The sequence below is a fragment of the Convolutriloba macropyga genome, chromosome 5 (assembly GCF_964194025.1).
Source record: "Convolutriloba macropyga chromosome 5, txConMacr16.3, whole genome shotgun sequence".
Lineage (NCBI taxonomy): Eukaryota > Metazoa > Xenacoelomorpha > Acoela > Convolutidae > Convolutriloba > Convolutriloba macropyga.
This window is the reverse complement of record NC_134472.1, coordinates 77,630,117-77,656,271: the sequence shown is the minus strand read 5'-3', so window position 1 is coordinate 77,656,271 and position 26,155 is coordinate 77,630,117. Positions and strand designations below refer to the sequence as shown.

The following is a 26,155-nucleotide window of genomic DNA, read 5'->3' as shown; positions in this document are numbered from 1 at the left end:
CTGCTAAAAAAAAAACCTGTAGAATATCAATACTCCTCTTCGAGTCGTAAAAAGACACACACGTTCACAATAATTGCTATGAACTACGTTCAAGAGCAATTAATAAAGTTGCTCTTTGACTGTCAATCACAGTTCACCAGTTACTTTTTACTTTTCAAACTGATGGTTTGACAACAAAAGCATAGTTTAGATCTTGAAAGGCCTATTTTACGTGCCCAATCTTTACAAGTGAATTGTAAAGTTGAGGTACCAACTGGTTACTATTGACTGTGAGTTGCCAAATGAAGCGGCATAAACTCGCGTTTTAAAATCAACCGATTATCTGACGCCTTTTTTATTAACTACCCAATGATTTCAGTTACGGAATTCTTCAGTATTATATCGACAAGGCTGTGTTGTCCCCAAAAGATGTACAATTCGGACAGATTTTATCACCTCTCCGATGTCTGCCACGTGTATCTTTCCATCATCATCTCCGATCACCATATTTCGACCATTCTGAGACCACTTTGCCTTAATGATGGCGGGAGAGCCGTCTAGTTGCATGGACGACAAGGGCACCTACAAGTACAGAAAATTAAATGCATTAAACAGAGAAGCCAAACCACTCAAGCGATCGAAAAAACATTCTAGTACAAAATGGCAAGAAGGTCACGGGACACTTTTGCATAAAAAGACTATTAAGATGTCTTTTTACTTTTTGATCTACATATTTGAAACGTTAAAGTGCAAGAAATAGTACCCAAGAAAATCTATTAAACTAAGATAAATTGAAATAAGCTTGTCCGTAAAATGCGTGCTTAAAATTTCGCGTAAAAGTCTGTTCTGTGCGTTGCACAGAATCTTCCCACATTTGCATTTGAAAGCATAGGATATAGAAAAACAGAATTTCTGAAATGATATTTCAAAAAAAGTACCCTTCAATTTCGAAATACTTATTGCACTTAAATAAAGATATTATCAAAAATTATTACAAAGAGCTTTCCTAAAACGTCTTGAAACTGAACACGAAAATTTTAAGTTTGGACTCTTTTGCATTATTGACGGCTTTGATTGAGCTTAATCTTTTTGAGAAATGAAGGATTCGTTAAAAGCTCTAAGTCAAATTGCTGACATCCGATGCAAAGTTAAGTTTTTCTTACACTTAAAAGTTTTCAACTTGAATGTTTTGTGGTCACATACATTGGTAAAGGTGACAGCAGAAGTTGCATAGTTTTAATAAAACCATAAAGTTGTCCTGTTTTATCTAGATAATCGAAAACGAGCCCAAAATCATTAACGAAACAGCAGCACCACGTCACCTGTATTCAGTGAAACCCTTCTCATTTCAAGTTACTTGTAGCCGTAAAGAGAAACGCTGCAGACTGGAAACAAACAATTTTTTAATATATTATAAAAACTATTTCGATTATCTGGCTTACATTATCAAAGGGACTAATCCGCCTGAATTTTTCTCAAGTTATTTTCTTGCAAAATCACTTAAATGCTGTTTTGGTGAAACGAGGGAAATGAATAGCAAGTGGAAGTCAAAATAAACTAAGGCAGTTGTATACACAAGCGACAAAAGCATGTGAAACGAATCAATGAGTTTGAGAAATTGATAAAGATAGAAGGACAAACCTGGAATACAATTAAAGCAAAGAAAAACAAAGAAAAAGAAGTTCTGACTAACTGATTGATTTCATTGCTGACCCTTTCTGTTAAGGAGCAATTAAATGGGGCAACGATTGTGAAATTCAATATACAATTTAAATCCAGTGGTTTCAAAATTTATGTTAAAATACGATTTAAGTATTCAACCTTATGGCTCCCACACACAACATGCTATCACAAATAAGTTCAATAATATTAGTACAAAAATATTAGTGACAACACTGAATTAGTAAGAATGTTTTTAGAGCTTATATACATGTGAGGCACCTTAAACAAATAACTCTTCTGCTATATTTTCTCTTTTATAGCTCCGAGAACAAAAATAACACTATTACTGGATCAAATCATAAAATTATCAACAAATTTTCAAATTTGATAGTAATATCAAATTTGATAGAATCATAAGCCACGTAAAAGATGGGTCAAAATGAACACCATAGGAAAAGCAGGGAGACGGAACAATTGAAGTCCAAATTGTTTTCAATCGTTATAATAATTCAAAACTCAAAACCTGTCAAAAATAAGAAAACATAAACCGACAAATGTCGGAAGAATTGCTCTTGAACGACAGGCGAGGCAATTTAATTCAGGGGCTGTAGCCGAGATCAAATTATGGGTGCAAAAAATTTATCCCCCGCCGGGATTCGAACCACTGCCCTCCCGATCCACAGCCACAACTACTAACCACTGCGCTAAAGATCACATACCTCACTTATTCTGCAACCGAATTTAAATTAGCTTTACTTCAGAGCAATAGAGATCACTCAAAAATGAAGAACGAAAGCGTGAAAAAGTCACTTGAGAAGTCAAAGAATGTTCTAGAAGAAAAGCGCAAAACTGTCAAGCGAAAAATTTGCACAAAGACACACACGTTTACAATAATTGCTATGAACTGCGTTCAAGAGCAACTAAACCAGTGCAAAATAGAGATGAAACATGTCAGAACAAAATTTAAATAGCTAAACGTTTTTTCCAACATTATGTTGTTTTTAAGAAGTTAAGTTCCTTGAGCAAGCACCAATAACCACCACCACCACCATTGAAGGCATAAAGAACAGCATCATTTCGATGCGGATTTTCCATAATTATTAATCAGTCAAACCACCAAAAAGGACTACAAATAGAAAAAAATTAAGTAAAATCGATACTTTTTTAAGTGCATTTATTTCAAAACGAAGAAAATTTAGAATCAGATTAACAGATTCTCACAGTTGAACCTAAGTGTTAGAAGAGATTAGTCGTTCTTTTAATAGAAGTCGGAAAAAACATTAAAAAGGGGACAACACTTAAAACGGCAGTCAAAACACAGCAAGTCAACCAAACCTTGCAAAGTCAGATTTCTCTCTTATTTCAGAAAAACCATTTGCGCCCTGAGGCTGGAAACTTTTTTCACATACGCTGCCCCATTGTGATTAGCCGCTTCGCAACCTGTTCTGCCCCTCCATTTCGACTCCCGACTGAAGTCAGATCATCAAAAAGTATGAAGAGTTCTCTTAAAAAAAGACTGAAAACCATTTAAAATATATGAAATTGGAACTCAATGATAGGCAACTGAGAATCAGCAGCTGCTCCTAACAACCTATATTCGTTGTACTGTTAATGAATGGCACAAATATGAGAAAAACTTCATTAGTGGCATAAATTTTCATCAAAATTCAAAAAAACTATCAAAAAGAGTATCTGTGGTGTCTTCTTCAAATCTCAGTGTAGTCCAAAAAATTACAAATATCAGAATGAGTCATTGTTGATTGGTTTCCAATCAACTGTACCCGGATAAAGTGAATCTTCAAAAATTTTTGATTTTTTAACAATTAAATTTCAATTAATTAACAATTTTCTCTCTGTCTACTAAGAATTAAAAAAGGTTTAAAACAAACTAAATATTGGATGAACAGTTGGGTAAGTAACCGGTTAAAGTTTTATAAAAATGTCTTAAACTGTGTGAAAATGTCGCATTTCCAAAAATATTTCTCAAAAAAACTCACATTTTGTATTTCAATGCTATTTGGCAACATTGATAAAACGATAAGATACGTTTTTAAAGATATCCTCGGAAAAAACGCTAGTTTTAGAAACTGATTGAATTTGACCAAAATTTTAGCCAAATTTTTTATTGACGATATTCTTATTGGTTTTACTTTCTTGATGAAAGAGAGTTGCTGAAATGTTTGCACCAACTCTTTTGGCAAAAATGTGGCTAAATAGTGCAGACATGAAAACTCCTGGCACAATTTTTGTTTAGTCAGATGAGGGTTATTTATAATTCCAGTTCATACATAGGAAAGTGTTTTGGAACTAAAATAAGGCTTAACTGCCTAAAATTATTCTGGGTAGAAAATGACAAAAAACTTTTTCCAGAGAAGCGAAACTCCTAAAAATTCTCTTTGTAGTGAAATTCTAGAGGCAGGGAGCTTCAATTTGATACCACATACGCTATCCTGGGGTGCCCTCAAAAAAGTCAAATTGTCTGTACCAAAAATTGGGGCTAGCATAAATTTTCAAAAAATGTGGGAACATAGAGCACGTTTTAATCTACCTCGAGCTTTGGGGATTCGCATCGATCTGCACCCGCTAATCTAAGTAGGGTATAAACAAATTTGTTTTATTTTCGAAATTTTTATTTTCGAAAAACCGAATGTCTTTCTCAGTATGAAACAATTATCTGGCCTAACAAATTCTTTACGCTTTCTAAGCTCGGGTGATTTTGCTCAACAAAACTCTTGTTTCAAATAATGTCAGTTTCAGAGGCGCTTGAGTTAAGTCGAGAACTGATAAGAGAATAATTGTCCTAAAAACTCACGCAGCCGAGAGCATCAAATGACGACCTGCGGCTCACAATTGCAAATGCTCTACGATACACGTCGCTAAAAAATTGTCGTTTTGAGCTTTTGAAGCATAAGATCAAGTGGTCGAAAGAATAATTGATTAAGACCATGCACTGAAAAGCATAGCACTAAGACTCTGGAACGTATTGAAAGTTGGAAAAATTTGAATTATAGAGCCGATTGTACACTTAAATAAACAATTTAATACATTAAGGCTTTTCATCAAAAGGATTATTTAGTTTCGCATAATAAAAATAGCCTGAAAACAGCTGCGATAGCTTTGCACACCTGTCCCAAAAAATCGAGAAAAAATAAGAAAGCAGATGATAAATATCACTTTTATAACTAATTGCTGAGAGATGTTACACTCTGACTTCGAATTTGCATGAATTGTGTTGTTTCTAATAGTGCCCACAGACAGTTTAAATGAGATATCCTCAGCTGACCTTAACTTCTTCAATTAAAGTATGCAAGTCTCTTTGAGACTTCGGAAAGTTATTTTTGAAAGCGAGGAATTTTTTCTTACATCACGCACGCAATTCAATGAAAGAATTGAATGAGTGAACAAAACGCATTGGAAGTCTGCCTGTCCTGACAAAAATCGTCACGACAAAGTTTTTTAAATTTAGAAAAATCAGAGCGCCAAAAATAGCTCTGCTCAGCTATCTGAGCTTTTTAATAAAAACGAAATGCTGCGAAGAACTGGGAAAAACGAAGAAAACTCCACAAATCTGGTAGTTACTGAGTCTAATACTCTTGTCAAAGGACTTTGTGATTCTATCATTGACTGACAATACAACAGAGAGCAATCGTAAGAATATTAAAAAGCAACCAAACACTTTATATTCAAGCAGAAACTGGGCCTTCAACATTCCAGTGACTCCTCTAAGTCAGGTCCCTAGTGATGAGTGAATTTAAAACTTGCAAGAATCTTGCAAGCTGATTCAAAACTTGCAAGATTCTTGCAAGAATCTTGCAAGATATCAATCAAGCCAAAAAACTAAATCAGGTTAAAAATGTTGTAGAAAACATCTTTGAGGCAAATTATTGTTTATTGAACAAATTACAAAACCGAATTCAATAAAAAATTTTTTAGCCCGGATTCAAAATCTTGCAAGAATCTTGCAAGAATCTTGCAAGTTTTTGAATTCTGAAAATTTTATGTTTGTATTTTTGGTAGCTCAAACTAACTGAAAACCAAATGAAATGACTGATATAAAAATTTTTGATCAACAGAACTGAACCTATTTGACTTTTTCCGTGAACGCCTTTTGAATGTGAAATCTTGCAAGAATCTTGCAAATTTCTTGCAAGATTTTGAATTCAAAAATAAATTTTCGACAAAAAAACTAGAGACACCATCGTCAACCAAATTCGTCTATTTTAAGATTAATTAACCTACTCTAGAAAATGACGAAATCAAACACTTTCAGTCTTCCTCTCATTTTTAATCAAATAAGTTATTTAAAAAGAAACAACCAGTTGGAATATTTTGTTACCGATCCTATCGGTAATTGAGGATCTTTATGTAGTTGGAAAAAATATTCTGCTCATTGTTAATTTCAATTAACTTCCTCATGAGATTTATGTGAACCTATTTGACCCCTTAAGTTGATAGTTATTGGTGTTAATGTCCTTGAAGTTATTTCATTCGAAAAGATCTGGTAAGTTTTTGAAGCCTCATTTTTTGGTCATCTTTCATTCCAATTATAGTTTAGGCTCATCATACAGAAAGTCAGACTCAATTTTTTGGTAAATCAAACGTTAACTTCGTCGTTGATCGTATGCTAACTAATGTTTTTTACTTAGTTCAAAGAGAAAACAAAACTTTGATTTTTTTATAACTGATATTTCCTTAAGTATCACAAAAAATTAATTCTACAAAGCTATATACTTTAGTCCAACCAATCCTTAAGAAATCTCATAGCAATGAAAAAACATCCTAGGTTTAAGTCAGTTTGCTAGATTTTGAGTTAAATTTTTATGTTAATAAAGTCTTATTAGCAAAAAATTCGTGGCACGCTTGGCGTTTTTGATGATTTCTCCTAAACTACTGAGCCAATTTAGACGGGCGTAGTCGCGTTTGGTTGACTATAAGTTTTTTGTGACACCAAATTTCAATTGGTTTTTTTTAATGGGCCAACTCAGAATTTTAATAAGCTTTAGGTTTAAAAAAATTAAAAAATAATCTTTGAAATGTTTTTTTTTAGTATTGACGTAGTTTTTCTTTTATTTGTGTTATAGTTACTTGGCAATTGTGTTAATTAGTCTTTGTTCGGGTTCATGAAGCTTTTGGAATCCCCAGTTTTTGGAATTCAATATTTTTTCAATTTTCGTGAAATTATGAAATTCTTTTTTGGTTCATATTTGGTCAAAACACAAAATACGAGGTAGGAAATGGTTCTTACTTCGTGGAATGAGTCTTCAGCGTCCACAAAGGTAAAAATGCGTTTATTTTTTTTGTGTCATGAATTATGTTGGAGGGACAGATTTGTGTCGCTTTCCCGAATTTTTTTTGCGAAAACTATACTTTTTTTAGCAGAAAAATCGGGGCACGCTTCACGTTTCTAATGATTTCTGCCGAACTACTGTGCCAAGTTAGAGGAACATAGTTCCGTTTTGTTGAATAGTTGTTCTTCTTCTCTCCAATAGTTAATTTGTTACGGAAATCGTCCATCTCAGAAGGTTATTAGGCTGTAATTCTAAGAAAAATAAAAAAAAATGTTTCGAAACGTTTTTGAGTTTTGATGATGTTATTCTTTAATTTGGGGTCTTGTTACCTGCAAATTGTAATATTTAGGCTTTTGTTTGGGTTGATGAAGTTTTTACAATACTTTGATTTTGGCAATTAAACAATTTTTCATTTTTTGCGAAAACTTGAAGCTCTTGTTTGAGATTTTTTTGTCAAAACACACAAAACACCCTGGCCTTTATGGCGTGGTGGGATTTTTTTCCCACTTCACACTAGATTTTTGGTGGTCAGTAGTTACGCAGTGGACTTGAATTGCGTTCAGAATTTTCTATGGGGCGACGTATTCGGTCGTTTTGCGCGACTTTGCGAGAAATCGAGGTCTCACAATAACCCGAAAATCGGGGTACGCTTCATGTTTCTGACAATTTCTCTGAAACTACTGTACCAAATTGGGTGGGCATTGTCGCTTTTTGCTGGCCCTAAACTTCCATTGCCTGCAGTGTTCAGTGGTTTCACAAGTCGCCCTAATCAAAAAGTTATTATTTTTTAACTTTGAAAAAATAGAAGTAAAAATTACATTTTTGAGGGCACTCTTACTGTTTCTGACGATTTTTCCTGAACTGCTCTGCCAATTTGGCCGCGCATAGTCGCAATTTGTTGCTATTGAACTTCTCTTCATTGCGGTGTCTATTGGTTTCTCAGTCGGCCAACTCAAAAAGGTATAAATGCTTAACTTTGAAAAAATTGAAGTAAAAATTACATTTTTGAGGGCATGTTTGTTGTTTCTGAAAATTTCTCCCTGAAGTACTATGTCAATTTGACCAGGCATAATCGCATTTTGTTGGTCTTGAACTCCCATCTATAGCAGTGTTTATTGGTTTCTCAAGTCGGCCTACTCGAAAAGTTATAAATGTTTAACTTTGAAAAATTTGAACTGTAAATTGCATTTTTGAGGGCACGTTTTTTGGTTGTGACGATTTTTATCTGAACTACTCTGCCAATTCAGCCAGGCATAGTCGCATTTTGTTTGTTTTACTCCCCGTTGTTTGCTGTGTCTAATGGTTTCTCAAGTCGGCCTAATCAAAAAGTTAATAATGTTTAACTTTGAAAAAATATAGGAAAAAATTACATTTTTGAGGGCAAGTTTGTTGTTTCTGAAAATTTTTCCCTAAAGTACTATGTCAAATTGACCGGGCATAGTCGCATTTTGTTGGTCCTGAACTCCCCTTGATAGCAGTGCTTATTGGTTTCTCAAGTCGGCCTACTCAAAAATATATAAATGTTTAACTTTGAAAAATTTGAAGTGTAAATTGCATTTTTGAGGGCATGTTTTTTGTTTGTGACGATTTTTATCTGAACTACTCTGCCAATTCAGCCAGGCATAGTCGCATTTTGTTTGTTCTACTCCCCCTTGTTTGCGGTGTTTATTGACTTCTCAAGTCAGCCCAATCAAAAAGTTGGCGGAAAGAACTTGTTTTATAGCATTGAGAAAGGAACTTAATGTTTTTTACTTTTATTGATATCTCCTAAATCACTGTATCAAATTTAGATTGTGAAGAAGCAATTTGTTGTTGCTAAACTGTTCTTTCTTGCCCAGCTAATTGATTTTTTAAATCAAACTCATCAAAAAGTTATTAAGGTGTAAATTTGAAAAAAAAAAGAATTTATTAAACGTTTTTTGAAATGATGTAGTCGTTCTCGTAATGAGCGTTGTTATTACTTAAAAATTGTGCTATTCGCCCGTCTGTTGAGTCCTTGGAGCTATTTCAATCATAGAACAGGTTTTTTATAGGTTTTTGATGGACATTTTGCATTGATTCTCTTTAATTTCTTGTCTTTTCAGATACCGAATGTCCGGTTACAGTTTATTGTTTTATCAATATCTCCTAAAGTACTGAATCAAATTCAACAAACGAGGTGGCATTTTGTTTCTATTGATCTGTTCCTGCTAGCCTTTTGCAGTCTTTTTTTTGTGTCGGCCTGTGCAAATAATAATTAAGGTGTAAACTTAAAAAAAATATGATTTTAAGCGTTATTATGAATTTTTGTGTTGTTTGTTGTAATGAGGGTTGTTGTTACTTGCAAATTGTGTTATTTACGCTAGTGTTGGGTCCATGAAGCTATTTGAATCAATAGTTTTTAGCAATTCAACAAATTTTCTGTTTTCACGATTTCATCAAATTTTTGTGGATGTTGTTTTAAGTCAAAACACACAAAACATCATAACCTTCATGGCGAGGTGGGAAATTTTTTCCCACCTCACCATGAAGGTTTGCCGTGACCTAGAACGTGCAAGTGGACCAGAAATACACCCACAAATACGCCGGGAACGCTGTTTCACGTTGTTTTACGTCGGTTCCAGAGATCTTGGGCTTCGATTTTAGCCCAAAAAATGGGGTACAGAACAGTATTTTGTTAATATCTGCTGAAGTACTGGACCAAATTAAACGGGAGTGGTCGCATTTTGTTAGCACTGAACCCCTCTTGCTTGGAGTATTTGGTTGGTTTCCCATATCGGCCTAATCAAAAAGTTATTAATGTTCAAAGTTGAAATAGGTCGAATTCTGGGGACGTTCTGGGTGACCCAAATTTTCGGTACCACAAAGCAGTTGATTTAAGTTATAAGTTATAGTTCTTTAGCTTCGTCATAATGCGGGGAATGCTCCCATATATATTTCTCATACACTTTTAGCAGGTCCAGATGCCGAATTTTGGCTCTGCAGCCGGAGTACTCTGCTTTTTTGGCCATTTGGTACGGTACCTTTACTTTGGAATAACTCGTTGTAGAGTGAGTCGATTTTGATGAAACTTTGTGGTTATACCCAGCTTGAGCTAAGCTTTGTTTTGATATAGGTCCCGTTCCGTTTCGATCAGCCGTTTTTGAGAAATTGGCCAGGACATGTGCCCCAATTTTGACCCGGTGAAGCAGGATACCTGTACGGGGTGGTACACCTTGAAGCTTTGAATTACTTCATGTTGAATTTCACCATGAAATTTAGTTTGCTGCTTTAGTGGGGAGTCTCCCCATATATGTTTTGTATGTAGTTTTATGTAGTTCAGATGGTCAATTTTAGCTCTGAATATGGCGTATCCCTCTTCTGGGGTCAGTTGGTACGGTACCTTATTTTTGCTATAACTCCTCGAAGAATGCACCGATTGGGTTCATTTTTTAATATGATGCGTATCTCAAGCAGTGCTACAAACTGTACTAAGGGGGTTTATTTTTGTTCAGCCGTTTTAGAGAAATTGGCCAGTAAACTTGCCCTCGATTTTAGCCCCAGAAGAGGTTGACACCAGCGGTTGACACCGTTGACACCTTGAAGCTTTGAACTGTATCGAAAAAAAATACTGTTTTGAATAGCCCGTCTAACGTAGATTCTGAATATGTATACTTTATATAGCGTTTTATGATGTTTAGATGTTCAATTTTAGCTCTGAAGGTGGTGCATCTCTCCTCTGAGGTCATTTGGTACGGTACCTATTTTTTGCTATAACTCCTTGAAGAGTGCACCGATTGGGCTCATTTTTTAATATGACGCGTGTCTCAAGCAGTGCTACAATTGGTACTAAGGGCGTTTGTTTTTGTTCAGCCGTTTTTGAGAAATTGGCCAGGAAAGTTGACCCCAGTTTTACCTCCTGAGGAGAGAAGCACTACCTTGAGTACGTTATTTAACTTGTTATATCTTGATTTAGACTACAATTTTTAGTGTTTCAGATTCGTGTGTTAGTGGAGAGTATGTGTATATTTTTTTATTATTCATTATTCCGAAATTTTAATGATTTATTTGGCGAACTGTGGTCGGACCAGGTCCCATATTGGTCATTGGTACGGTACCTTAATTTTGAAATATCTCCTCGTAGAGTGAACCGATTTTGGATCTGTTTGCTGATTTGAACTCACCATGAGCCGTACTTTAACTCCTGTAAATTTCGTGTAATTTCGTTCAGGCGTTATTGAGAAATAAGTGTGTATTTTAGCGAAACGTCAGTCGGTGTAGGTCAATTTCGGACTTTGGTACCGTACTTAGTTTCGCTAATAACTCGTCGTAGAGTTCACCGATTTTGGATCTGTTTGTTGAATTGAACTGGGCTTGAGCCGTACTTTAATTCCTGTGAATGGCGTTTGTTTTCTTTCAGTCGTTTTCGAGAAATTGTCCCCGAAACATACGGTCGTTTTGACTGATTAGTGACTGGTACGCTTCACGTTTCTACTTTGAAACCTTAATTATTTCAGATTGATTGTAAAGTAACTTGTAAATCTCATCGAACAACTTATCGAACAACTGTGCAACACACATCCACGGATCCTGATACGTGAGTTAACCTCAAATATTACCTCTTAAACGGAAAATAGGCCTATTTTAGCTTCATAAGCGTATTTTTATGTTGAGTTGGAGTGCAAAGTGTTGTACTCCCATAGCAAGGAAAAGGTTTTAATTAGTTGAGCTCACAAGGTAACGTGCTGAGCACAGAATGTTCTTGACGTTAAATTTGGCGTGTGCAGTCACCCAAAAATTAGGGGGAACGAACCAACAGTAGCGTGGTCGGTCTGGTGTAGTAGCTGCTTCTGGTGTTGTAGAAGCGCTAAATCTGTAGTAGGTCGATGGTCTGTGATATGGTAGTCTGGTCTGGTGTACTCGGTCTGGTGTAGTAGTATTTTTGACCTAGGTGGTATACGAAAAAGTACTCTATACGTTGTCAAATTTCGCGCTCAAAAACTCGCTATATAGCGTTTCAACATAAATTGCTTTTCAACTTAGTCAAGGACTTATTCAAATGAATTGAGGGTCTAAGGAGGAGTGTCACTGTCCGAGTACAGTCTGAGGGGGAAATAATTTTTAACCTAGGTGCTATACGAAAAAAGTACTCTATACGTTGTCAAATTTCGCGCTCAAAAATTCGCTATATAGTGTTTCAACATAAATTGCTTTTCAACCTGGTCAAGGACTTATTCAAATGAACTGAGGGTCTAAGGAGGAGTGTCACTGTCCGAGTGCAGTCTGAGGGGGAAAGAATTTTTGACCTAGGTGCTATACGAAAAAAGTACTCTATACGTTGTCAAATTTGGCGCTCAAAAACTCGCTATATAGTGTTTCAACATAAATTGCTTTTCAAACTAGTCAAGGACCTATTCAAATGAATTGAGGGTCTAAGGAGGAGTGCCACTGTCCGAGTACAGTCTGAGGGGGATAGAATTTTTGACCTAGGTGCTAAACCAAAAAAGTGCTCTATACGTTGTCAAATTTCGCGCTCAAAAACTCGCTATATAGCGTTTCAACATAAATTGCTTTTCAACCTAGTCACGGACTTATTCAAATGAATTGAGGGTCTAAGGAGGAGTGTCACTGTCCGAGTACAGTCTGAGGGGGAAAGAATTTTTGACCTAGGTGCTATACGAAAAAAGTACTCTATACGTTGTCAAATTTCGCGCTCAAAAACTCGCTATATAGCGTTTCAACATAAATTGCTTTTCAACCTAGTCAAGGACTTATTCAAATGAATTGAGGGTCTAAGGAGGAGTGTCACTGTCCGAGTACAGTCTGAGGGGGAAATAATTTTTAACCTAGGTGCTATACGAAAAAAGTACTCTATACGTTGTCAAATTTCGCGCTCAAAAACTCGCTATATAGCGTTTCAACATAAATTGCTTTTCAACCTAGTCGAGGACTTATTCAAATGAATTGAGGGTCTAAGGAGGAGTGTCACTGTCCGAGTACAGTCTGAGGGGGAAATAATTTTTGACCTAGGTGCTATACGAAAAAAGTACTCTATACGTTGTCAAATTTCGCGCTCAAAAATTCGCTATATAGTGTTATTAACATAAATTACTTTGTTAACATAAATTGCTTTTCAACCTGGTCAAGGACTTATTCAAATGAACTGAGGGTCTAAGGAGGAGTGTCACTGTCCGAGTGCAGTCTGAGGGGGAAAGAATTTTTGACCTAGGTGCTATACGAAAAAAGTACTCTATACGTTGTCAAATTTGGCGCTCAAAAACTCACTATATAGCGTTTCAACATAAATTGCTTTTCAACCTAGTCAAGGACTTATTCAAATGAATTGAGGGTCTAAGGAGGAGTGTCACTGTCCGAGTACAGTTTGAGGGGGAAAGAATTTTTAACCTAGGTGCTATACGAAAAAAGTACTCTATACGTTGTCAAATTTCGCGCTCAAAAACTCGCTATATAGCGTTTCAACATAAATTGCTTTTCAACCTAGTCAAGGACTTATTCAAATGAATTGAGGGTCTAAGGAGGAGTGTCACTGTCCGAGTACAGTCTGAGGGGGAAATAATTTTTAACCTAGGTGCTATACGAAAAAAGTACTCTATACGTTGTCAAATTTCGCGCTCAAAAACTCGCTATATAGCGTTTCAACATAAATTGCTTTTCAACCTAGTCGAGGACTTATTCAAATGAATTGAGGGTCTAAGGAGGAGTGTCACTGTCCGAGTACAGTCTGAGGGGGAAATAATTTTTGACCTAGGTGCTATACGAAAAAAGTACTCTATACGTTGTCAAATTTCGCGCTCAAAAATTCGCTATATAGTGTTTCAACATAAATTGCTTTTCAACCTGGTCAAGGACTTATTCAAATGAACTGAGGGTCTAAGGAGGAGTGTCACTGTCCGAGTGCAGTCTGAGGGGGAAAGAATTTTTGACCTAGGTGCTATACGAAAAAAGTACTCTATACGTTGTCAAATTTGGCGCTCAAAAACTCGCTATATAGCGTTTCAACATAAATTGCTTTTCAACCTAGTCAAGGACTTATTCAAATGAATTGAGGGTCTAAGGAGGAGTGTCACTGTCCGAGTACAGTTTGAGGGGGAAAGAATTTTTAACCTAGGTGCTATACGAAAAAAGTACTCTATACGTTGTCAAATTTCGCGCTCAAAAACTCGCTATATAGCGTTTCAACATAAATTGCTTTTCAACCTAGTCAAGGACTTATTCAAATGAATTGAGGGTCTAAGGAGGAGTGTCACTGTCCGAGTACAGTCTGAGGGGGAAAGAATTTTTGACCTAGGTGCTATACGAAAAAAGTACTCTATACGTTGTCAAATTTCGCGCTGAAAAACTCGCTATATAGTGTTTCAACATAAATTGCTTTTCAACCTAGTCAAGGACTTATTCAAATCAATTGAGGGTCTAAGGAGGAGTGTCACTATCCGAGTACAGTCTGGGGGGGGGAAAGAATTTTTGACCTAGGTGCTATACGAAAAAAGTACTCTATACGTTGTCAAATTTCGCGCTCAAAAATTCGCTATATAGTGTTTCAACATAAATTGCTTTTCAACCTGGTCAAGGACTTATTCAAATGAATTGAGGGTCTAAGGAGGAGTGTCACTGTCCGAGTACAGTCTGAGGGGGAAATAATTTTTAACCTAGGTGCTATACGAAAAAAGTACTCTATACGTTGTCAAATTTCGCGCTCAAAAACTCGCTATATAGCGTTTCAACATAAATTGCTTTTCAACCTAGTCAAGGACTTATTCAAATGAATTGAGGGTCTAAGGAGGAGTGTCACTATCCGAGTACAGTCTGGGGGGCAAAGAAATTTTGACCTAGGTGCTATACCAAAAAAGTACTCTATACGTTGTCAAATTTGGCGCTCAAAAACTCGCCATATAGTGTTTCAACATAAATTGCTTTTCAACCTAGTCAAGGACTTATTCAAATCAATTGAGGGTCTAAGGAGGAGTGTCACTATCCGAGTACAGTCTGGGGGGCAAAGAAATTTTGACCTAGGTGCTATACCAAAAAAGAACTCTATACGTTGTCAAATTTGGCGCTCAAAAACTCGCCATATAGTGTTTCAACATAAATTGCTTTTCAACCTAGTCAAGGACTTATTCAAATGAATTGAGGGTCTAAGGAGGAGTGTCACTGTCCGAGTGCAGTCTGAGGGGGAAAGAATTTTTGACCTAGGTGCTATATAAAAAAAGTACTCTATACGTTGTCAAATTTCGCGCTCAAAAACTCGCTATATAGCGTTTCAACATAAATTGCTTTTCAACCTAGTCAAGGACTTATTCAAATGAATTGAGGGTCTAAGGAGGAGTGTCACTTTCCAAGTACAGTTTGAGGGGGAAAGAATTTTTAACCTAGGTGCTATACGAAAAAAGTACTCTATACGTTGTCAAATTTCGCGCTCAAAAATTCGCTATATAGTGTTTCAACATAAATTGCTTTTCAACCTGGTCAAGGACTTATTCAAATGAACTGAGGGTCTAAGGAGGAGTGTCACTGTCTGAGTGCAGTCTGAGGGGGAAAGAATTTTTGACCTAGGTGCTATACGAAAAAAGTACTCTATACGTTGTCAAATTTCGCGCTCAAAAATTCGCTATATAGTGTTTCAACATAAATTGCTTTTCAACCTGGTCAAGGACTTATTCAAATGAACTGAGGGTCTAAGGAGGAGTGTCACTGTCCGAGTGCAGTCTGAGGGGGAAAGAATTTTTGACCTAGGTGCTATACGAAAAAAGTACTCTATACGTTGTCAAATTTGGCGCTCAAAAACTCGCTATATAGCGTTTCAACATAAATTGCTTTTCAACCTAGTCAAGGACTTATTCAAATGAATTGAGGGTCTAAGGAGGAGTGTCACTGTCCCAGTACAGTTTGAGGGGGAAAGAATTTTTAACCTAGGTGCTATACGAAAAAAGTACTCTATACGTTGTCAAATTTCGCGCTCAAAAACTCGCTATATAGCGTTTCAACATAAATTGCTTTTCAACCTAGTCAAGGACTTATTCAAATGAATTGAGGGTCTAAGGAGGAGTGTCACTGTCCGAGTACAGTTTGAGGGGGAAAGAATTTTTAACCTAGGTGCTATACGAAAAAAGTACTCTATACGTTGTCAAATTTCGCGCTCAAAAACTCGCTATATAGCGTTTCAACATAAATTGCTTTTCAACCTAGTCAAGGACTTATTCAAATGAATTGAGGGTCTAAGGAGGAGTGTCACTGTCCGAGTACAGTCTGAGGGGGAAAGAATTTTTGACCTTGGTGCTATACGAAAAAAGTACTCTATACGTTGTCAAATTTCGCGCTGAAAAACTCGCTATATAGTGTTTCAACATAAATTGCTTTTCAACCTAGTCAAGGACTTATTCAAATCAATTGAGGGTCTAAGGAGGAGTGTCACTGTCCGTGTACAGTCTGAGGGGGAAAGAATTTTTGACCTAGGTGCTATACGAAAAAAGTACTCTATACGTTGTCAAATTTCGCGCTGAAAAACTCGCTATATAGCGTTTCAACATAAATTGCTTTTCAACCTAGTCAAGGACTTATTCAAATGAATTGAGGGTCTAAGGAGGAGTGTCACCGTCCGAGTACAGTCTGAGGTGGAAAGAATTTTTGACCTAGGTGCTATACGAAAAAAGTACTCTATACGTTGTCAAATTTCGCGCTGAAAAACTCGCTATATAGTGTTTCAACATAAATTGCTTTTCAACCTAGTCAAGGACTTATTCAAATCAATTGAGGGTCTAAGGAGGAGTGTCACTATCCGAGTACAGTCTGGGGGGGGGAAAGAATTTTTGACCTAGGTGCTATACGAAAAAAGTACTCTATACGTTGTCAAATTTCGCGCTCAAAAATTCGCTATATAGTGTTTCAAAATAAATTGCTTTTCAACCTGGTCAAGGACTTATTCAAATGAATTGAGGGTCTAAGGAGGAGTGTCACTGTCCGAGTACAGTCTGAGGGGGAAATAATTTTTAACCTAGGTGCTATACGAAAAAAGTTCTCTATACGTTGCCAAATTTCGCGCTCAAAAACTCGCTATATAGCGTTTCAACATAAATTGCTTTTCAACCTAGTCAAGGACTTATTCAAATGAATTGAGGGTCTAAGGAGGAGTGTCACTATCCGAGTACAGTCTGGGGGGCAAAGAAATTTTGACCTAGGTGCTATACCAAAAAAGTACTCTATACGTTGTCAAATTTGGCGCTCAAAAACTCGCCATATAGTGTTTCAACATAAATTGCTTTTCAACCTAGTCAAGGACTTATTCAAATCAATTGAGGGTCTAAGGAGGAGTGTCACTATCCGAGTACAGTCTGGGGGGCAAAGAAATTTTGACCTAGGTGCTATACCAAAAAAGTACACTATACGTTGTCAAATTTGGCGCTCAAAAACTCGCCATATAGTGTTTCAACATAAATTGCTTTTCAACCTAGTCAAGGACTTATTCAAATGAATTGAGGGTCTAAGGAGGAGTGTCACTTTCCGAGTGCAGTCTGAGGGGGAAAGAATTTTTGACCTAGGTGCTATACAAAAAAAGTACTCTATACGTTGTCAAATTTCGCGCTCAAAAACTCGCTATATAGCGTTTCAACATAAATTGCTTTTCAACCTAGTCAAGGACTTATTCAAATGAATTGAGGGTCTAAGGAGGAGTGTCACTTTCCGAGTACAGTTTGAGGGGGAAAGAATTTTTAACCTAGGTGCTATACGAAAAAAGTACTCTATACGTTGTCAAATTTCGCGCTCAAAAATTCGCTATATAGTGTTTCAACATAAATTGCTTTTCAACCTGGTCAAGGACTTATTCAAATGAACTGAGGGTCTAAGGAGGAGTGTCACTGTCCGAGTGCAGTCTGAGGGGGAAAGAATTTTTGACCTAGGTGCTATACGAAAAAAGTACTCTATACGTTGTCAAATTTCGCGCTAAAAAATTCGCTATATAGTGTTTCAACATAAATTGCTTTTCAACCTGGTCAAGGACTTATTCAAATGAACTGAGGGTCTAAGGAGGAGTGTCACTGTCCGAGTGCAGTCTGAGGGGGAAAGACTTTTTGACCTAGGTGCTATACGAAAAAAGTACTCTATACGTTGTCAAATTTCGCGCTCAAAAATTCGCTATATAGTGTTTCAACATAAATTGCTTTTCAACCTGGTCAAGGACTTTTCAAATGAACTGAGGGTCTAAGGAGGAGTGTCACTGTCCGAGTGCAGTCTGAGGGGGAAAGAATTTTTGACCTAGGTGCTATACGAAAAAAGTACTCTATACGTTGTCAAATTTGGCGCTCAAAAACTTGCTATATAGCGTTTCAACATAAATTGCTTTTCAACCTAGTCAAGGACTTATTCAAATGAATTGAGGGTCTAAGGAGGAGTGTCACTGTCCGAGTACAGTTTGAGGGGGAAAGAATTTTTAACCTAGGTGCTATACGAAAAAAGTACTCTATACGTTGTCAAATTTCGCGCTCAAAAACTCGCTATATAGCGTTTCAACATAAATTGCTTTTCAACCTAGTCAAGGACTTATTCAAATGAATTGAGGGTCTAAGGAGGAGTGTCACTGTCCGAGTACAGTCTGAGGGGGAAAGAATTTTTGACCTAGGTGCTATACGAAAAGAGTACTCTATACGTTGTCAAATTTCGCGCTGAAAAACTTGCTATATAGTGTTTCAACATTAATTGCTTTTCAACCTAGTCAAGGACTTATTCAAATCAATTGAGGGTCTAAGGAGGAGTGTCACTATCCGAGTACAGTCTGGGGGGGAAAGAATTTTTGACCTAGGTGCTATACGAAAAAAGTACTCTATACGTTGTCAAATTTCGCGCTCAAAAATTCGCTATATAGTGTTTCAACATAAATTGCTTTTCAACCTGGTCAAGGACTTATTCAAATGAACTGAGGGTCTAAGGAGGAGTGTCACTGTCCGAGTGCAGTCTGAGGGGGAAAGACTTTTTGACCTAGGTGCTATACGAAAAAAGTACTCTATACGTTGTCAAATTTCGCGCTCAAAAATTCGCTATATAGTGTTTCAACATAAATTGCTTTTCAACCTGGTCAAGGACTTTTCAAATGAACTGAGGGTCTAAGGAGGAGTGTCACTGTCCGAGTGCAGTCTGAGGGGGAAAGAATTTTTGACCTAGGTGCTATACGAAAAAAGTACTCTATACGTTGTCAAATTTGGCGCTCAAAAACTTGCTATATAGCGTTTCAACATAAATTGCTTTTCAACCTAGTCAAGGACTTATTCAAATGAATTGAGGGTCTAAGGAGGAGTGTCACTGTCCGAGTACAGTTTGAGGGGGAAAGAATTTTTAACCTAGGTGCTATACGAAAAAAGTACTCTATACGTTGTCAAATTTCGCGCTCAAAAACTCGCTATATAGCGTTTCAACATAAATTGCTTTTCAACCTAGTCAAGGACTTATTCAAATGAATTGAGGGTCTAAGGAGGAGTGTCACTGTCCGAGTACAGTCTGAGGGGGAAAGAATTTTTGACCTAGGTGCTATACGAAAAGAGTACTCTATACGTTGTCAAATTTCGCGCTGAAAAACTTGCTATATAGTGTTTCAACATTAATTGCTTTTCAACCTAGTCAAGGACTTATTCAAATCAATTGAGGGTCTAAGGAGGAGTGTCACTATCCGAGTACAGTCTGGGGGGGAAAGAATTTTTGACCTAGGTGCTATACGAAAAAAGTACTCTATACGTTGTCAAATTTCGCGCTCAAAAATTCGCTATATAGTGTTTCAACATAAATTGCTTTTCAACCTGGTCAAGGACTTATTCAAATGAACTGAGGGTCTAAGGAGGAGTGTCACTGTCAGAGTGCAGTCTGAGGGGGAAAGAATTTTTGACCTAGGTGCTATACGAAAAAAGTACTCTATACGTTGTCAAATTTGGCGCTCAAAAACTCGCTATATAGCGTTTCAACATAAATTGCTTTTCAACCTAGTCAAGGACTTATTCAAATGAATTGAGGGTCTAAGGAGGAGTGTCACTGTCCGAGTACAGTTTGAGGGGGAAAGAATTTTTGACCTAGGTGCTATACGAAAAAAGTACTCTATACGTTGTCAAATTTGGCGCTCAAAAACTCGCTATATAGCGTTCCAACATAAATTGCTTTTCAACCTGGTCAAGGACTTATTCAAATGAACTGAGGGTCTAAGGAGGAGTGTCACTTTCCGAGTGCAGTCTGAGGGGGAAAGAATTTTTGACCTAGGTGCTATACGAAAAAAGTACTCTATACGTTGTCAAATTTGGCGCTCAAAAACTCGCTATATAGCGTTTCAACATAAATTGCTTTTCAACCTAGTCAAGGACTTATTCAAATGAATTGAGGGTCTAAGGAGGAGTGTCACTATCCGAGTACAGTCTGAGGGGGAAATAATTTTTGACCTAGGTGCTATACGAAAAAAGTACTCTATACGTTGTCAAATTTCGCGCTCAAAAATTCGCTATATAGTGTTTCAACATAAATTGCTTTTCAACCTAGTCAAGGACTTATTCAAATGAATTGAGGGTCTAAGGAGGAGTGTCACTGTCCGAGTACAGTCTGAGGGGGAAATAATTTTTAACCTAGGTGCTATACGAAAAAAGTACTCTATACGTTGTCAAATTTCGCGCTCAAAAATTCGCTATACAGTGTTTCAACATAAATTGCTTTTCAACCTGGTCAAGGACTTATTCAAATGAACTGAGGGTCTAAGGAGGAGTGTCACTGTCCGAGTGCAGTCTGAGGGGGAAAGAATTTTTGACTTAGGTGCTATACGATAAAAGTGCTCTATACGTTGTCAAATTTGGCGCTCAAAAACTCGCTATATAGCGTTTCAACATAAATTGCTTTTCAACCTAGTCAAGGACTTATTCAAATGAATTGAGGGTCTAAGGAGGAGTGTCACTGTCCGAGTACAGTTTGAGGGGGAAAGAATTTTTAACCTAGGTGCTATACGAAAAAAGTACTCTATACGTTGTCAAATTTCGCGCTCAAAAACTCGCTATATAGCGTTTCAACATAAATTGCTTTTCAACCTAGTCACGGACTTATTCAAATGAATTGAGGGTCTAAGGAGGAGTGTCACTGTCCGAGTACAGTCTGAGGGGGAAAGAATTTTTGACCTAGGTGCTATACGAAAAAAGTACTCTATACGTTGTCAAATTTCGCGCTCAAAAACTCGCTATATAGCGTTTCAACATAAATTTTGTTTTCAACCTAGTCAAGGACTTATTCAAATGAATTGAGGGTCTAAGGAGGAGTGTCACTGTCCGAGTACAGTCTGAGGGGGAAATAATTTTTAACCTAGGTGCTATTCGAAAAAAGTACTCTATACGTTGTCAAATTTCGCGCTCAAAAACTCGCTATATAGCGTTTCAAGATAAATTGCTTTTCAACCTAGTCAAGGACTTATTCAAATGAATTGAGGGTCTAAGGAGGAGTGTCACTGTCCGAGTACAGTCTGAGGGGGAAATAATTTTTGACCTAGGTGCTATACGAAAAAAGTACTCTATACGTTGTCAAATTTGGCGCTCAAAAACTCGCTATATAGTGTTTCAACATAAATTGCTTTTCAACCTAGTCAAGGACTTATTCAAATGAATTGAGGGTCTAAGGAGGAGTGTCACTGTCCGAGTACAGTCTGAGGGGGAAAGAGTTTTTGACCTAGGTACTATACCAAAAAAGTACTCTATACGTTGTCAAATTTGGCGCTCAAAAACTCGCTATATAGTGTTTCAACATAAATTGCTTTTCAACCTAGTCAAGGACTTATTCAAATGAATTGAGGGTCTAAGGAGGAGTGTCACTGTCCGAGTACAGTCTGAGGGGGAAAGAATTTTTGACCTAGGTGCTATACGAAAAAAGTACTCTATACGTTGTCAAATTTCGCGCTCAAAAACTCGCTATATAGCGTTTCAACATAAATTTTGTTTTCAACCTAGTCAAGGACTTATTCAAATGAATTGAGGGTCTAAGGAGGAGTGTCACTGTCCGAGTACAGTCTGAGGGGGAAAGAATTTTTGACCTAGGTGCTATACCAAAAAAGTACTCTATACGTTGTCAAATTTGGCGCTCAAAAACTCGCCATATAGTGTTTCAACATAAATTGCTTTTCAACCTAGTCAAGGACTTGTTCAAATGAATTGAGGGTCTAAGGAGGAGTGTCACTGTCCGAGTACAGTCTGAGGGGGAAATAATTTTTAACCTAGGTGCTATACGAAAAAAGTACTCTATACGTTGTCAAATTTCGCGCTCAAAAACTCGCTATATAGCGTTTCAACATAAATTGCTTTTCAACCTAGTCAAGGACTTATTCAAATGAATTGAGGGTCTAAGGAGGAGTGTCACTGTCCGAGTACAGTCTGAGGGGGAAATAATTTTTGACCTAGGTGCTATACGAAAAAAGTACTCTATACGTTGTCAAATTTGGCGCTCAAAAACTCGCTATATAGTGTTTCAACATAAATTGCTTTTCAACCTAGTCAAGGACTTATTCAAATGAATTGAGGGTCTAAGGAGGAGTGTCACTGTCCGAGTACAGTCTGAGGGGGAAAGAGTTTTTGACCTAGGTACTATACCAAAAAAGTACTCTATACGTTGTCAAATTTGGCGCTCAAAAACTCGCTATATAGTGTTTCAACATAAATTGCTTTTCAACCTAGTCAAGGACTTATTCAAATGAATTGAGGGTCTAAGGAGGAGTGTCACTGTCCGAGTACAGTCTGAGGGGGAAATAATTTTTGACCTAGGTGCTATACGAAAAAAGTACTCTATACGTTGTCAAATTTCGCGCTCAAAAACTCGCTATATAGTGTTTCAACATAAATTGCTTTTCAACCTAGTCAAGGACTTATTCAAATGAATTGAGGGTCTAAGGAGGAGTGTCACTGTCCGAGTACAGTCTGAGGGGGAAAGAGTTTTTGACCTAGGTACTATACCAAAAAAGTACTCTATACGTTGTCAAATTTGGCGCTCAAAAACTCGCTATATAGTGTTTCAACATAAATTGCTTTTCAACCTAGTCAAGGACTTATTCAAATGAATTGAGGGTCTAAGGAGGAGTGTCACTGTCCGAGTACAGTCTGAGGGGGAAAGAATTTTTGACCTAGGTGCTATACGAAAAAAGTACTCTATACGTTGTCAAATTTGGCGCTCAAAAACTCGCTATATAGTGTTTCAACATAAATTGCTTTTCAACCTAGTCAAGGACTTATTCAAATGAATTGAGGGTCTAAGGAGGAGTGTCACTGTCCGAGTACAGTCTGAGGGGGAAAGAGTTTTTGACCTAGGTGCTATACGAAAAAAGTACTCTATACGTTGTCAAATTTGGCGCTCAAAAACTCGCTATATAGTGTTTCAACATAAATTGCTTTTCAACCTAGTCAAGGACTTATTCAAATGAATTGAGGGTCTAAGGAGGAGTGTCACTGTCCGAGTACAGTCTGAGGGGGAAAGAGTTTTTGACCTAGGTACTATACCAAAAAAGTACTCTATACGTTGTCAAATTTGGCGCTCAAAAACTCGCTATATAGTGTTTCAACATAAATTGCTTTTCAACCTAGTCAAGGACTTATTCAAATGAATTGAGGGTCTAAGGAGGAATGTCACTGTCCGAGTACAGTCTGAGGGGGAAATAATTTTTGACCTAGGTGCTATACGAAAAAAGTACTCTATACGTTGTCAAATTTCGCGCTCAAAAATTCGCTATATAGTGTTTCAACATAAATTGCTTTTCAACCTGGTCAAGGACTCATTCAAATGAACTGAGGGTCTAAGGAGGAGTGTCACTGTCCGAGTGCAGTCTGAGGGGGAAAGAATTTTTGACCTAGATGCTATACGAAAGAAGTACTCTATACGTTGTCAAATTTGGCGCTCAAAAACTCGCTATATAGCGTTTCAACATAAATTGCTTTTCAACCTAGTCAAGGACTTATTCAAATGAATTGAGGGTCTAAGGAGGAGTGTCACTGTCCGAGTACAGTTTGAGGGGGAAAGAATTTTTAACCTAGGTGCTATACGAAAAAAGTACTCTGTACGTTGTCAAATTTTGCGCTCAAAAACTCGCTATATAGCGTTTCAACATAAATTGCTTTTCAACCTGGTCACGGACTTATTCAAATGAATTGAGGGTCTAAGGAGGAGTGTCACTGTCCGAGTACAGTCTGAGGGGGAAAGAATTTTTGACCTAGGTGCTATACGAAAAAAGTACTCTATACGTTGTCAAATTTCGCGCTCAAAAACACGCTATATAGCGTTTCAACATAAATTGCTTTTCAACCTAGTCAAGGACTTATTCAAATGAATTGAGGGTCTAAGGAGGAGTGTCACTGTCCGAGTACAGTCTGAGGGGGAAAGAATTTTTGACCTAGGTGCTATACGAAAAAAGTACTCTCTACGTTGTCAAATTTCGCGCTCAAAAACTCGCTATTTAGTGTTTCAACATAAATTGCTTTTCAACCTAGTCAAGGACTTATTCAAATGAATTGAGGGTCTAAGGAGGAGTGTCACTGTCGGAGTAAAGTCTGAGGGGGAAAAAATTTTTGACCTAGGTGCTATACGAAAAAAGTACTCTATACGTTGTCAAATTTGGCGCTCAAAAACTCGCTATATAGTGTTTCAACATAAATTGCTTTTCAACCTGGTCAAGGACTCATTCAAATGAACTGAGGGTCTAAGGAGGAGTGTCACTGTCCGAGTACAGTTTGAGGGGGAAAGAATTTTTAACCTAGGTGCTATACGAAAAAAGTACTCTGTACGTTGTCAAATTTGGCGCTCAAAAACTCGCTATATAGTGTTTCAACATAAATTGCTTTTCAACCTGGTCAAGGACTCATTCAAATGAACTGAGGGTCTAAGGAGGAGTGTCACTGTCCGAGTGCAGTCTGAGGGGGAAAGAATTTTTGACCTAGATGCTATACGAAAAAAGTACTCTATACGTTGTCAAATTTGGCGCTCAAAAACTCGCTATATAGCGTTTCAACATAAATTGCTTTTCAACCTAGTCAAGGACTTATTCAAATGAATTGAGGGTCTAAGGAGGAGTGTCACTGTCCGAGTACAGTTTGAGGGGGAAAGAATTTTTAACCTAGGTGCTATACGAAAAAAGTACTCTGTACGTTGTCAAATTTTGCGCTCAAAAACTCGCTATATAGCGTTTCAACATAAATTGCTTTTCAACCTGGTCACGGACTTATTCAAATGAATTGAGGGTCTAAGGAGGAGTGTCACTGTCCGAGTACAGTCTGAGGGGGAAAGAATTTTTGACCTAGGTGCTATACGAAAAAAGTACTCTATACGTTGTCAAATTTCGCGCTCAAAAACACGCTATATAGCGTTTCAACATAAATTGCTTTTCAACCTAGTCAAGGACTTATTCAAATGAATTGAGGGTCTAAGGAGGAGTGTCACTGTCCGAGTACAGTCTGAGGGGGAAAGAATTTTTGACCTAGGTGCTATACGAAAAAAGTACTCTCTACGTTGTCAAATTTCGCGCTCAAAAACTCGCTATTTAGTGTTTCAACATAAATTGCTTTTCAACCTGGTCACGGACTTATTCAAATGAATTGAGGGTCTAAGGAGGAGTGTCACTGTCCGAGTACAGTCTGAGGGGGAAAGAATTTTTGACCTAGGTGCTATACGAAAAAAGTACTCTATACGTTGTCAAATTTCGCGCTCAAAAACACGCTATATAGCGTTTCAACATAAATTGCTTTTCAACCTAGTCAAGGACTTATTCAAATGAATTGAGGGTCTAAGGAGGAGTGTCACTGTCCGAGTACAGTCTGAGGGGGAAAGAATTTTTGACCTAGGTGCTATACGAAAAAAGTACTCTCTACGTTGTCAAATTTCGCGCTCAAAAACTCGCTATTTAGTGTTTCAACATAAATTGCTTTTCAACCTAGTCAAGGACTTATTCAAATGAATTGAGGGTCTAAGGAGGAGTGTCACTGTCGGAGTAAAGTCTGAGGGGGAAAAAATTTTTGACCTAGGTGCTATACGAAAAAAGTACTCTATACGTTGTCAAATTTCGCGCTCAAAAACTCGCTATATAGTGTTTCAACATAAATTGCTTTTCAACCTAGTCAAGGACTTCTTCAAATCAATGGAGGGTCTAAGGAGGAGTGTCACTCTTCGAGTACAGTCTGAGGGGGAAAGAATTTTTGACCTAGGTGCTATACGAAAAAAGTACTCTATACGTTGTCAAATTTGGCGCTCAAAAACTCGCTATATAGTGTTTCAACATA

The 26,155-nt window shown here is 37.3% G+C and overlaps 1 protein-coding gene across 1 annotated transcript in view; it reads right to left on the bottom strand.

The window, feature by feature from the left end:
• Window positions 1-414: 414 nt before the first annotated feature.
• The window catches only part of LOC142340508 (dynein, cytoplasmic 1, intermediate chain 2a-like), a gene marked incomplete at its 3' end in the record, with an annotated part of 131,395 nt that continues 105,654 nt past the window's right edge, over window positions 415-26,155 (bottom strand). The window contains exon 14 of the mRNA XM_075391083.1: window positions 415-561. Within this exon, the coding sequence (XP_075247198.1) occupies window positions 415-561 (147 nt within the window). The remainder of the gene's footprint in view (window positions 562-26,155) is intronic.